General features: G+C 35.5%; 1 protein-coding gene across 4 annotated transcripts in view; it reads right to left on the bottom strand.

Annotated features, from left to right (window-relative positions):
- The window catches only part of LOC150080768 (plexin-A2-like), a 1,384,718-nt gene that overhangs the window by 382,913 nt on the left and 986,086 nt on the right, over positions 1-15,719 (bottom strand). For all 4 annotated transcript variants that reach the window (XM_090381170.1, XM_090381171.1, XM_090381172.1 and 1 more), the window contains 2 exons: positions 10,612-10,743; positions 7,073-7,180 (listed from right to left, as the gene is read on the bottom strand). In XM_090381170.1, the coding sequence (XP_090237296.1) occupies positions 7,073-7,180; positions 10,612-10,743 (240 nt within the window). The remainder of the gene's footprint in view (positions 1-7,072; positions 7,181-10,611; positions 10,744-15,719) is intronic.

Raw genomic sequence — 15,719 nt, 5'->3', positions numbered from 1 at the left:
TGGATTGTTCGAGACTGGTTCGTGGAACATGAGGAAGACTTCCAGGTATTGCCCTGGCCTCCAAATTCCCCAGATATCAATCTCATTGAGCATCTGTGGTTTGTGTTGGAACAGCAACTCCGACCACGGACCTTACAGGATCTGCTCATTACGTGTTGGTACCAGATACCACACAAGACACATTTAGAAATCTTGTAGCATCCATGCCTCACTGGGTACAAGCTGTTTTGGCTGCATGTGAAGGACAAACATCATATTAGGTAGGTGGTCGTCATGATGTTTTGGCTCATCGGTGTACACTAGCTGATCTGGATGCCTCCGAGAGTTACCAAAAGTTTGGGTCCAGTGGACTTTCTAGTGACAAGCCTGCAAATGCTGTTTAGACCTGTACCCTCGAAATTCAAGGCAGATTACAACTTACCACGATGCCTATCATAATCCACAAGGACATCAATAATACTGCATGATGGAAGAGATGGGAGCTGGCAGAGCTTTGCTCTGGAGACAAAACATGGATATCACTAATTTGAGCTTCCAGTAAGCAAAGTGGTATTATTGCACTGGTTGAGGAGAGTCATTTACCATTTAGTATTGTAGAGTAACAAAGAGGGACAGTATTCCTCTATGTGCTGTGGATGCCACATCTCAACCCCTGCTTACATTGGGTCACAGTCCCCATTTCCAGTATACTAGAGAGTTACACGATCTACATTGTTGCAGGATCTGCACATGGGAGGGGAGGAATCCAGGGTTGCTATCAAGCCCACTCTTGTGACAGCAAAAGCAGGGGATTTGGTTGTTGTAGAATGACTGGACTTCACTAAAAATTTGGTGAACCTGACTTGTGAGCATTACCTGAATATCAGTTTCATCATAGTGGAAATGGGGTTATGATATAGTTATGATATAGTCAGGTATCAAATTTATCATGCAGCACAAAGAGGTGGCTAGGTAGACATATATGGTGTCCTGTCTATGATTTATGGGACCTGTACAAGTAGGGAGAAGGTTATCACTCTATAAGATGATTGTGAGACATTTGAAACATTGTATTCTGGTCTGGTGGCAGCACCCGAAAAAAGATGGAGATTCTAAACAGGGCTCAAAAAAGGGTGAACAGATTTGTGGGGAGTGTTAATTAAAGTTCATATGTAGAATGGATTAGAAAGTGTGCACTGAAAATCTTTGCAACTATACATATTAGGGGGGGGGGGTAACTGATTGAAATGTATAAGGTTCTGAAAGAAATCACTAAAATTATTAGGGAGGTATGTTCAAAATGTGGGACAGACAAAAATCGGGTAGAACAGTTATAAAAATCTCAAAAAATAACAGAAGGTAGATTATTATGAAATTTACATTTGGGCAGTGTAGATCACTAGAACAAATTAGTTACCAAGGTGGCACCAGTCAGAGTTTGGTAATGTTCAAAGCAGAACTGGATAGCCACTTTTTAGTAATTGGAAAAGCATAAATGACTTGGTTAAATTTGTTATTTGCAATGGGAATGGTCATGTTGGACCTGTCAGGTGATTTGCAAGAAAATGCTTTATGCATTTTTTTTTTTTTTTTTGGTTGAAAGTTAATGACAAACTTTCTCTACCTAAATATAGACCTAGTTTTAACTTTGGTTGTATTTTTAAAGCAATATTTTACATTTTTCACATAGTAACTGTGTAAAAGAACCAGATAGGTGCCATGTGCCAACTTTGAGTTTTCTCATGCATGCACCTTCTGGCAGGTGATGCTCCCATTATACGGCGCCTCCGTAGCCAGGTGGGAAGGAGCAGCAGTGCGTACCACACGCTTCTTGATTAGACCGGGGTTCGAGCCCGTCACCACCAAATATGGAGGATGCAGAAAGGTCAGGGAATGACCACCGCATATTCCGGAGCAATATGGCCTTAGTTGCTAATGCTCCTAAAAACCAAACAACAAAAACAACAGCTCCCATTATACATTTGATATGAATGATTGCCATTCTAGTTTGTCTGTTTCCTAGAAGTGGGATTATTAGTGCCATCAGCATTCTTCAAGTAACAACACAATGTAATGGAACAATAAAAAAAAAAAAAAAAAGAAAAAAAGTAGTGTCCATGCTGTTATATTTCAAGGGAATGCATTTGTCATGCTCAGATCTATTCTTTCTGAACTTCTCAATTTCTAAATAAAGCAGTCTCATTCTTCGAAGGAATATTTTAAGTCTTTCTCAGAATAATTACCTGTTTACAGGTAATCAAAATACTCATTAGCCAATAAGCATAATTGGAAGACAGAAACATGTGAGCAGGTTAATTTGAATTTTCACATGCTGAATGATTTTAGAGTTAATAAAATTAAAGTCCCTAATAGCTTAATGCTTATATTTTGGACTAATGTTTTCTTAACTTTAAACAGAATTAATAAAAGTTGTTGCATACTGCTACATCCTCATGTAATATATAAGGAGAAATATATGCACATGCACAAAATTGAAAGTTCACAATCTCAACCACTGTTTTTATTGTAAAATGAAAGAGTATTAATATTTATGTTTATACTTTATGGCTATTATTTTTGTCTTCAGAATTTTTTTAAAAAATAATATGAAGAAAAAAAAACAGCATTTTTAAATATTTAATTTTCTTATTAAAAAATAAAAATGTACATACAAAAGAAAAGTTGATATATTGGCAAACTGCAAGCAGAAAACTTGCTTTGCTTCTTATCCAAATCGTAGCCGAGCATTCTGGTCTCTTGCCAAATGCTATCGGTTGTAACTTTTGCCCATCTGTGCTCCACCTCTGTTAAAACCTGATTGTTCTATTACTAGAAATAAAGCCACCTTACTAGCATTTTACTTTTCTTCTAACTCTTGTATTGACACTGTTGGTAAATCATCTTGTACCATGTCATTACCTCCAATGCTCTTCTGTCAAGGTAATGTCAGAAGAATTTTTAACAATCTTGATGCAATAAAGCTCAAGGTCCTGATAAAGGTTAAGGTATTTCTCCACTTGTTCTCAAAACTTCTGCTCCAGCTTACTCTTGTACACATTCTTACTCTGCTGGTGTTTTCCATTTTGCTTGGAATCTGCTAATATCCATCAAGTTCCTAACCAGGGTGACAAATCCCTCACATTCAATTATTGTCTCACTGCACTTACCTCTACTCTTTCCAAAGTAATGGAAACATCCATTAACTGAAAATTCCTAAACTATCTCGAAACCTTCCATCTGATCAATGAGCTAATCAGATGATCTGACCAGTATGGATTCTGTCAGTGTCCACTGGTAAGATGTATTTGCAAATGTTACCTATCTGTGGACAAATTCAATGGAAAAGTTTGATGAAACTCAAGCAGTTGCGCTTGACATTTCTAAGGATCTTGATTTTGTTTAGCATAAAGGTCTTCTAAATAAGTTTCAATTTTATGGACTGCTGAGTTGGGTACCTAGTTTTCTCTCTGACTGCTCACATTGGGCAATTATAGCTGGCTCTCTGTCTTTTAAATTCTTCACTAATGCTGGTGTTCCCCCAAGGTTCAGTTTTCTCTCCCATTGTATACAGTAGTAGTAATTGAGGCATGTGATGCAAGAAAGCAAGCTTGTGTAGCATCAGTCCAAACAAAAACAAAAAATCATTTCACACATCCATTGCCTCTAAATGTTTGTCCAGTTCATCCTTGAATTTATTTAAGAAAATCAACTGCCACAATGGCAGATGGAAGTTTGTTCCAGTAATCAATTATCCGCTGGCTAAAGGTAGATTTCTGCACATCTATTCTATAACTGCCTTCCCTCAATTTGAATTTATGCCCTCTCAGGTTCATAATCTGAGCAAGGGTAAGAATCTCATCAGAATTGAGCCTGCTCAACCCATTCAAGGTCTTATACACCTCAATCAGATCACCTCACAGGTGCCTAGTCTCCAGCCATTGCAATTTGCAGATGTAAGCCTTTCTTGGTAAAACCATCCTTTCGTTCCCCTCACCAATCTTGCTTCCCTTTTCTGTTCTCGCTCAAGCAACTTTACATCCCTCCTAAAATGAAGCCTCCAGACTTGTGTGCAGTACTCAAGGCATGGCCTGACCATTGCCTTATACAAAGGGATAATCACCCCTTTTCCCTGCTAGCAAAATTCCTGTATATTATTGACAAAACCCATGACCTGCTCTGACAGCCTGTCTGCACTGCTCTGAAAATTTCAAATCTGACTGTACAATTACTCCCAGGTCTTTTTCATTTTATACCACTTTAAGTGTAGTACCACACAGTTGGTACGTTACTTTGGGGTTACTGCTACCCATATGCAGTACTTTACATTTGTCAAGTTGCCACTTTTCAGCCCATCTGCCCAAATTTTCTAGATCCTGTTGCAATAGTACACTGCCATTACTGTCGCTAACAACCCTGCCAACCTTTGTATCATCTGAAAACTTCGACATTAAGCCTGATATACCTTCATCGATAAATATACCAAACAACAGTGGGCCAAACATCAAACCATGGGGAACTCCACTAATAATATTAATATTATAATATTAATGACCTTCTTCCATTGAATGGAAATCCTATCCATAGTTCTGCTGATGACAGCACATTACATTCCACCTTCCACTTTGAGAAACCTTGCCCTGCACAAAGAGCTTGAACTTCTTGAATAACTACCACCTATTACTTAAATGCTAATCTCCAGGTTTTTTTTTTGGTAGTTGTTAGCGCATCGGCTTCTGTGGCCATAATGCACCTCCCAAGGTTTTTGCAGTACTTTGATCCAAGCCCGAGGCGGGATTCAAACTCGCGACCTTTGGGTTACCAGGTAGGTACTTTACTCACCCGGCAATCTCCAGGTAATTCTCCAATGAGACCAAAGATAATTTAGTTAATTTCAATCCTATCTTATATCTCACAAAAAGGATTCTCCTGCTCCTATGCTTAAGTTTAATGACATTCAAATTTCTAGGCGATATCACATCTCTACCAGGGATTATCGTGACTTCTAATCTCTCTTGGCATAAGCACATACATCATAAATATTGCTTCTTCTGCATCTAAAAAACTAGGTTTTTCTTTTTTGCTCTTGATGTTACTTTTCTCCTAAGCAGCTATTCACTCTGTACAAATCTGAAATCTGCCCTATCATGAAATATTGTTCCTACATCTGTGGCAGTTATCGCATAACCTCTCGCAGGTTCTAGACTCTTCAAAACAGAGCAATTAGGTTACATAATGACTCATTTTTTACAGTCTACACACACACACACACACACACACACACACACACACACACACACACACACTCTGCTGCATGCCTTTTCTGTAGATACTTCCATGGCAACTGTTGTTCTGAACTGGCGCAGTTCCATGGGCACTGTTCTTTAACTGCAACTCTCTCTTCCAAACTGGTCAGCATTCATTTACTGTCCAACTTCAAACTCACAGAATCAACTTTTATTCTTCCTCATCCATCCCTTCAACTGTTGTTTTGTGGAACGGCTTCCTTGAATTAGAGAAATTCAAGTCTAATGTCAAGAAGTATCTTCTTTCAACTTCCCAACCTTCAACTCATGCACAGTACTAAGGTCTACGTGTTCCTTTTGTGTTTGTGTTAAAACCTTTTGTGCTTGTATTAAAAAAAAAAAAAAAAAAAAAATCCAGAACTTTCTGCACAAATAAAAAGAGTTGTTTATTTGACAGGATCAGTGTAATCTACATTACCAAACTGGGGCAAAGCAATCCATGGCTGGGTTAATATTTTTTTGGAAGATGCAGAAGCTCACATTCACTGCATCATTTAACCATTATAATAATATCTACATATTTTATTTATTAACAGATTACAAATATCAATAAAACATTTACTTGATTAAACATTTAAAAGTAAATACAGTAAAACCCAGATAAGTTTTTAAAGGGACTGGAGGTTTAGAACTTATGCAGGAAAACTTAGAATAGAAAATGACCTAAGGGTATGAAATATTAACTAATAAAACTGAAAAGATATGCATACATAAGTTAAAATCATTTTTAAGTACTATTTCAGAATTTATAAATATTTTACTCTGTTTATGCAAAACATTATTAAACTGAGGATTAGGTCATTTAGGTCATTCACATACCTTAAAAGGTGACAATTACAATAAGCCAGAGAAACAGTCCACTAAGCAATTCAGAACTTTTAACAACCATCACAACTTAACAGCAAATGCTTCACAGTGCTTCACATAGTTAACACTATCCAATTATGGATATCGATGAAAAAAATTGCAATATGTCACTTCCATTATATCAAAATGTTTATAATAAAAACGTTTTAGCACTGAAAGCCTCGGACACGGAAAATTCACCAATCCAACAAGTTAGTGACAAGCATCATTTTAGTTCGTAGAAAATTACCGAAGTGGGCGAAATGGCATAGTTTTTGTGATATCTCATTGTGAATGCCTTCACAACAAGTTGCCTTGATATTGCACTACCTCCAATAAGCAACGCTTCGCCTATGGAGAAGACTAATGTTACTTATTCTCGGCAGATAGCACCACCCATTGGTGGTGCAACTCATTGTGAAGGCATTCACAATATGAGATACTGAAAACCCATACGATGCCATTTAACCTACTTTGGTGATTTACTATGAACTAAAATGATGCCTGGCACTAACTTGTAAAATGTTTATATTGTTTAATATTTTTTTAATATTTAAAATAAAGAATATCTATATTTAAAAAACATTAAGTTGGAAAACGTCATTATAATAATACACCGTGTATTCTTTATCACTAAATTTTATTTGGGAAACCTTTTTATCCGGGAAACTTCTTACGAGGGAAAATAATATGTTATGATATATAGAGTTTGAATTGGGAATTAAGAAAACAAACCTAGTACAGGGGAAAACTTCTTATGCGGAAATTTCTGATCTGGGTTCTGCTGTATTTTGTATTTACTTTATATGAAAATACAAAATAACAAATTAAATTTGAGCTATTATATAAATACAAGAAAGGAACGTTGTTTTACTTTCAGTAAATTAAGCAAAGTCTACAGTAGAGCTTGCTAAAAGAAGAATGCAGTAGAACATGATACATACTTTCATGTGGTCACAATAAATAGTATCTCCTAGAAGTTGTGCATTGACTTGCCTCACTCTTCCTTCTATATTAAATTGGCACACAAATCGTGTTGATGAAATGAATTGCTAAAAAATTAAAATAATAATAATAATTATTATTATTATTAATAGAAGTAGTGAACGAATATGAGAAAACAAGTAAAAAAAGCTGTATTTATATAATTTTCGTTCTGAAAGAACAAATTATTTTTCAATGATATTACATATGATATGTACTGTCCATTAAGGAATGTTTACCAATCTCTTGATCATATGCAAACAACACCATACTAAAAAAAGGAAATCTGGATAAGAATGTGGCTTATATGTGTGTTGCACTTTTATCTTACTTATTTTTAGGTTTAACAGATTTACCATCTGGGCCCTTTTTTGGTCACATTCATGTTTAAAGCTTTTCTAATTTAGAATTTTGCTTTATCAACTATTTTTTGCAAAATGAGAAAATATGTCCCCATGATAAGTTTAGCTTAAAAACATTTTATGAATAAACAAATGTTTATTCATAAAACAAACATTACATATTTTATTTATGGTGGGGAACAGCCATTCTATGTAAGCTTTCATATGCAGCTCAGTGCAGACTGACCAAACATCAAAGAAACAGATTATGGCATCAATTTGTTTGTTTTGCAGTTAGCCCGACGTTCAAAGTCTTAATTTGAACATCAGTTACAATGATGTTCAAATTAAGACTTTGTATTTAGGCCTAACGGATATTACTATTCTCAGCAGGCCAATCTGAGAACTACATAGGCCATTTATACCATTTTAACTATATTATTATAAATGGTAACTATTTATAATAATATGGTTACCATTAAAGTGGTAGGACATGCTCTTACTCTTTCTTGTGGGAGTTTCTTACTGGATTGTTGAAAAAAGAAAAAGAATAAATGATAAAGACAACTGCAACTTGACCTAGCCATATGGCAGTAGCAAGAAGTACAGCACTCAAAATTATGAAAGTTCTAATTTCCAATATTGTCCAGAAAAATAATGTTCGCATGCACATATGCCACCACACTTCATGTTCCTCTGACTTCAGTGACATAATTGATATTACTTGTCTCACTTCAGGTCAATCCTACTTCATTTTCAAAGACCAGTTCTATCAGCAACTGAAGGGCAATCTGTCAGTACTAATTTTCTGTATTTTAAAATGTAAACAGACTAATATTTCAATTGAATATATTTTTTTAAATATATACACATGCTGAAAACATGTCCACTTTCTACAGTATCATGAAGAGGAATAATAAGGTTGGACAGTTTTACATATTCCCTCCATTAACCGTAGTCCTGGGATAACATAGTCATAATTTAATTATTAAAAGAAACTTAATCTGATATGAACTGTTTGTAGTCCCATACTACCAATTGTATCATCGGCAATACAGGTAATTCTTATTATTTTCCTGAAGTCTATATAAGGGATTGACAGTGTTCATGATTACTTAGGCTTGCTTATCACACTACAATGTCACCCAAATCATTTTTCCTAGTCCCAATATTGCTAGAGTTCCAGAAGTAGTTGAGTTCAAATTGATATAGAACATTATCTGTTGAACCTGACGGGGATGGCATATATATATATATATATCATCTCATCTCACTATATCTCATCCAATGTGGACAGGGAATATACATCTGTATTTCACCTCACTGGGACAGAACTGGATCACTGTAATTAGGTCATAAAGGTTAGGCAGGCGAAGGCAAATTATGAGAAATCCTTGGCAAAAGATGCTAAGAAAAACAGGAAGGATTTCTTTACTTATATAAACTCTAAAAGGAAGGGAATGAATCTGATTGGTCCACTTGACATTGATGGTTCGACTGTTGATGATCCTGCTCAGATAGCAAACAAACTGAATGAGTATTTTGCATCTACTTTCACAAATGAGGAATTATTAAGGTTTGAAAATGGCAGAAGGTTATCAAATTGTAGCAGGATACTTAATGATTTTGTAATAACTGAGAGCAAAGTGGAGGAGAAATTGTTGAAGTTAAACATAAGAAAAGCACCTGGGGTGGATGGGATCTATCCAGTTATATTAAATGAGGCGGCAAAGCAACTAAGCAAACCCTTAGCCATAATTATGAGAGCATCCATGGACTCAGGGGAGGTTCCCACAGACTGGAGATGTGCAAATGTATCCCCAGGGTGACACGAGTAATTACAGACCAGTTAGTTTAACTTCTGTTCTGGGTAAAATAATGGAGTCACTGGTTAAAGATACATTGCAGCAATAATTCGGACACAGCATGGGTTTGTTAAGAGAAAGTCTTGTCTGACAAATCTGATAGGATATTATGATGTGGTTACAAAGGAACTGGATGCAAAAAATAATTTTGATATCATATATTTGGATTTCAGGAAAGCTTTTGACACTGTTGCGCATGAAAGACTATTGTTCAAATTGGAGCAGAATGGTATTAAGGGTAAGTTGCTACAATGGATAAAAGGATGGTTAAGTGGGAGAAGACAGAGGGTGGTAATCAATGGGTGAATGGGTGCTTCTCTTCGTGGACTAAAGTTATTAGTGGAGTCCCACAGGGTTCGTTGTTGGGTCCACTATTGTTTTGTATATTTATCAATGATATTGATGAAGGTATATCAGATTTAATGTCGAAGTTATTACATGAGGACAGAAAAAATAGATAAAAAATAAATATGTAATAAAAATAATTGCCACAATTCTATCTGTCTAATTTTAATAAAATTTGCAACTGCTTGACAAATCTTTTTTAAGATTCCCAAATATAAAATTTCATGAAAATCTGTCCACAGAGTTGTTCACATGATGGTGGACAAACATGGTGAAGATGATTGGTGCTTCATGTATAAATGCTAATGCACCTAAAAATGAGCATTCCACCACAATTTAATTTTATAGAAAAAGCAACAGATATTTATCATGCCAATTTCTGATAAGAACATTGAGTTAATGGAAAATCCTTTAAGAATACTGGCATAGTCTTATAGATTTATAATTAAATAATAAAAAATTATTTTAAAGGGGGACAATATATGGTTAATCACTCCAAAAGTAACCTTTCCTTCATGAAGAAAAGCCAGTGAGCAATACAGAATCAGACATCTAACAAAGGAATCTGAAGATAATTGGACCAATGGAAAAAGGAAAGAAAAGAGTTGACTGAATATCTGTTAATATGAATTTCTATAACCATTTTTTTCACTTCTATGTTCAAATGTTCGTCAAATTTGGTGGGCCTGACAACAGAAAACCCATTCTCTAATAGCATTATTGATTGAAAGACATTAGATATTTTTGAATTTGTATGGAAACTCAGCTTCCCCTCCAAATTGTTTCAAACAATAAGGGACAAATTGAAATGTCCCAAAACAAGTTACTCAGAGTTCCCAGTCCATTTGCATATTCTAAAATTTTTGCATTTAATAGTTTTACATTACTTACGTAGAATGTCACATACAAGGTACTTTTTGTTATGGAGGCCACTGATGAATTAATTACCTGAATGTTATCAACTTTTACTATGATCCTTTTGTTAATTCCAGAGGGAACAAGAATTTCTGTGGAACCATCGGCTGTAGTATTAATTCGTGGACAAAAACCAGGACCAGATCGTATACTTGGCCCAACACTCTGAAATAATAAATCAAAATATAAGGATACAGGAAGTACAGTTTGTAAACAGCAAGATCTACTTAGCCAACAAAAGTAATGGTTTTAAAAAAATCAATATGAAATTGGCACATTAAATAAAATTATAATAAATGTCAGCTAACATTAGTAAGAATGCACCAGAATAGTCTGAGATTCTCACAAAGAATGTTGTTGCAAGGTCTTATACTTTTAAAATTATATTATATAAAAAAAATTAATTTAAAGGGGGATAAGATCGGGTTTATCATTCTAAAGATAATTCTAACTACTAAAAAGAATTTTGTACATATAACACACATGATGAATTAAATTAATTTATTGAACTGCTACAACTGGAAAATTGGCTACTTCAGTATTTTTAAAACCTAACACGATATTGGCAACGTTTTTAGATTTTATTAAATTTCATCTTTATGTTAGTTTCCCAGTTCTTCGTGTTCTTGTTGTACAGCCCCCGAAGATACAATTAAGTAAAATTTCTAAATTATTGAGGTGGTCAGTTTTCTAACTGTAGTATTTCAATAAATTGATTTCATTCATAACACATGGTATAAGAGTGTTTTTGTTTTTCTTATGTAAATAGTGTGCAATCATCATATTAAAAAGCCCCTTCCCCATTAAACATGAAATGTTAGCATATACACTAAAAACACAATTTTGCACTTTGTTGTTTCAATAGACTTCTTTTGCAATTGTGTACTAATTGGTAAATTGACAAACACCAAATAATATTGTAATGCATTTAATTTCTCTATTGTTTATATTCTAGGCTGTTCATCATCATCGTCATCAGCCATTTTGGATCCACTGCAGGATGAAGGCCACGCCAGCAACTTTCCAGTTCCTTCAACTTTGTGCAATGGCCATCCATTTACTACACACAAACTCTCAAATCTCATCTGACCATCTCTGTCATCGTCTTTCAGGTTTTCTTTTAGCTCCTCTTGGGTACCATTCTGTTATTTTCTTAGTGCATCTGTCGTCATGTCTTCGAGCTATGTGTCCTCTCAAGTCCTTTTCAGTTCTTTAGTTTTGATAAGAATGTCCTTTACTTGTGTTTGCTGCCTAATCCATGTGTTTCTCTTCTTACCCCAACAGTCTGATTCCTAATATAATTCATTCCATTCTTCACTGTGTAGTTTCCAGCTTCTCTTCCATTCTTTTGGTAAGTGTCCAAGTTTCACTTCCATAAGTAATAGTGGGGAGCAGGGCCCTTCTTATATAAACAAGAATGAGGGTGATATTTGTTTAAAAAAAAAAAAATCACAATTTTTGAAGTTGTGTTAATTTATATTATTAGTTTGGGATTATACAAAAATATAAAATTAAAATAAAAAATCAATATTAAATTATTTTAAGAAATTTAATTTTTGTTTTCTAATTTTGACATCTGTAAACTTATAATAATATCCTCATAAAATATATTTTAAAATACATCTTTGTTTAAATAGAAAATTAAACAATTTTACAATGTAAAACATAGTTATTATCAAAAAGCAAAATGTAAGTTTGTTGTTGTTTGAGGGCTATTGGCACAAGAGCAGCTTAGGCTATAATGTCTAGGTTATAGAGTTTCATATTTTGACATTTTTCATTATGTTGTTCAGAAGGAAGCCAAGATTTATTTTATAATTACGTAGCTTTTTCGTAAATGTTATACTATTAATTTTTATATGTTTTGGTAGTATCCGATTAACTTCGGTAATATTTGGCCTATTATCTAAAATTGTTTTGAGCGTTAGGTTGTTTTGTGCATTCATGGTGGTTTGAAAGGCTCTTATACGTTCTGAATTAAATCTTGGACAGTTCACCATGAAGTGATGTACAGTGAGCGGAACTTCCAGTTTTGGCATTGAGGAGGGTCTTCACCTCTGAGTAGGTAAGAATGAGTCATATGGGTATGCCCAATTCGCAATCAAGCAAGGATCACTTCTTTGTGTCTGTTGGATCAGCAACTGGTAGTCCATGGTCGGAGTGTTTGTTTAATTACACGAAGTTTGTTGTTATTTTGATCTTTCCAGTGTTGTTGCCATTGTTTTAAACTGCTTTGGTGGATTAAGGACTTGAAATCGGTATATGGTATTGAGCAGAAGGCATAGTAAGTGTTAGCAGCTTGTCTTGCCGCTTTATCTGCTCTTTCATTTCCAGTTATTCCTGTATGGCCTGATCAGAATCTGATTGTGATTATTTTGTAATAGCTTTGATACTGAATATTGGACCTGTTTTTAAACTGGGTGTGCTTTAGTATTGGCAAAATGTAAGTACATCTTATCATTTATAATTATAAAGAAAAAAATATTATTTTCATACAAGTAACAAAAAATTTGTGTGAGGAACTCTCACGCATTGGAAGTAAAACTTCTTACCATCAATGTTCGGGTCCTTTGATGTGTGTTGATTTAACGATAGCAGTTCGACTGCAACTGTCCTATGTGTAGACAAATGATTTCCACTGCCACAACACACGCTGTACCAGTGGTTCATGAAAAACAATGTATGCTTATGCACAGTGCACAGCTGAGCTGTCACGTACGTTTCTCCTGCCACCAAAGTATCAACAAAAGATACTGCTTGTTTGTTTGTTATTTGGTTTTTAGGAGCATTAGCAACTAAGGCCATATTGCTCTGGGATATGCGGTGGTCATTTCCTGACCTTTCCGCATCCTCCGTATTTGGTGGTGATGGGCTCGAACCCCGGTCTAATCAAGAAGCGTGTGCTACGCACTGCTGCTCCTTCCCACCTGGCTATGGAGGCACCTAAAAGATACTGCCCATATATGATGTTGGCGTTGCAATAAGTATTATTATTATTGGTATATATTTTTAAATTAAATTTAGAAGTAGAAGCCAGTGGATTTATTTATTTCATGCAGCAATGACAAATACTTCTGTGCGGGCCTAGGCATGTGCCTATTTTGCCTAGTGATAAACGCGGGGGTGGGGGGAATATACACTGGATCATTATTTTATGTTTCAGACAAATTGGGGTATTGCTCCTCAGTATGCAACTATATTTCCTGAATGCTATCCATCAAAATTTTATTCTTATCTTGACTGACTATCTTGACTTCTTATGTCCTCTCTGAGTCTCTTTCTTGACAGAAAGAGACTCAGAGAGGACATAAGAAGATTTGACACAAGGAAAATAAAAACATTAAGGGAAAACAAAGGACTTAATCAGCAGTCATGAGCAGTAATACAGAAAGACAAATGATATGGAATCTGAAGAACAGGGATAGTGTACTTATAAACAGCAGAGAGAGCATAATTCAAATGGAAGAAGACTACTATAAAGTATTATATTAGGAGAAAGGGAATGATGCTAGCAGTGGGGAAGATGGATCACAAATTAGCAACATATATGCCATACCCAATATTCTTTCTGACGAGATAGAACGTGCACTGAAGAAAATGAAGAATTGCATATATCATTATAATCTTTAATTTGTACCTCTTAGAAATCCTGAGTAGTAATCTTGACAACCTTTGCGATGTACTTTTGAATTCTAAAATGTTTTTTTATTTCTTTATGAACTAAAATTCCAACTCCACCTTCACTCTTTTCATTGGTGTTCCACTTGATAAACTTATAAGTGATTCATTTCTTCTTGTTTCAGCCAATCCAATGATATTCTAATTCCTTTTCCAGCTCTAATATCCTCTCTTAACCAATGAGTGATCTTACATCTAACCTTCCTCCTAAAGTGTGTGTGTGTGTGTGTGTGTGTGTGTAGAGGGGAGAGAAGACATTTTCGATTAAATGAGAAATTTCATTACTCTTATTCTCTTCCTATATTTATCTAATAATTAAAAATCAGGTCTTTTGTCTGTGTACTTTAAAATTATATACCTAAGAATGTTTTTCCATGATAATATAAAAATTAAAGAAGTCAGGAGTGAGAAACAAAAAAAAAAAAAAAAAAAGCCATAATTCTGGAAGTCTCAAATTTGAGGAAAATAAAATAAGAGTCTAAAAATTAAGTTTGTACTGGATTTGGAAAATGTTGTGTAAATAATCTCTCTTTAGCCATAGCCTAGTGGTCAGGCGCGCGGTGCGTAAGTACACGTGCCTTGAGTAACCGGGGTTCAAGCCCGTGACTGCTGAATACGGTGCTGCTTCTTGTATTCTGTCTACCTTGTAAACTCCTCTGACCGTTTGGTCGTCCCGGCGTATAAACAGAAAATTTATTTTTATCCTGGGTATAACCTCCATGCACAAGCACACTGTGGGTCACCACCCAGGTGTGAACCGACGTAAGCAGGGGTAGAGGTGTGGCACCCACACCACATGGAATGACACCCCTCTGTGTTACCATGCAATACTAGGTGGCAGTGACTCTCATCAACCGGTGAAATATCACCACTTTGCTTATTGGAGGCTTGAAGTGGTGGAACCCATGCTTAGTCTCCAAAGCTAAGTTCCGGCCAATCCTTCCCCATCTCTTCCATCATGCAGTATGACCTATGATGAACATCATGGCGAGATTCAATCTTCCTTACATTTCAAGAGTACAGCTCTAAAATGGTGTTCGCAGGCCGGCCGCTAGTTAGTACACTGGACCGAACCTATTGGTAACTCTTTAGGAGGTTTCCGGATCAGCTAGTGTATAATCTTGCTACCTCTACTCTGCCAGATAGTGAATGGAGGGAGTCCAAGTAGTGTGTATGTGTGTGTGTGTGTGGGGGGGGGGGTATTATCAAAGCCATGTTATGTCAAAGATCTGGGTATATTCTTACCATGTGTACCCCATATGCAAAAATTTCATTACTTCATACAGCAAGTTCTCCCCCCCCACACTTTTTCTTACTATTGAATATACCCAGAAATTACTTTCTGCCAAACACCATGAATTGTCAAACTAATAGAGTAAGCTTATCTGTGAAAAGATCTAAACCTCCCAAACACATCCTAGTTCATTTCAAAAATATACGTGGTCTCAATTCTAATCTCAACG

Source organism: Mastigoproctus giganteus, chromosome 9 (genome assembly GCF_048544385.1).
Source record: "Mastigoproctus giganteus isolate SK-2022 chromosome 9, ASM4854438v1, whole genome shotgun sequence".
In the NCBI taxonomy this organism is placed as follows: Eukaryota; Metazoa; Arthropoda; class Arachnida; order Uropygi; family Thelyphonidae; genus Mastigoproctus; species Mastigoproctus giganteus.
Note: the sequence above shows the minus strand (reverse complement) of the source record. Positions and strands in the feature narration are given on the sequence as shown.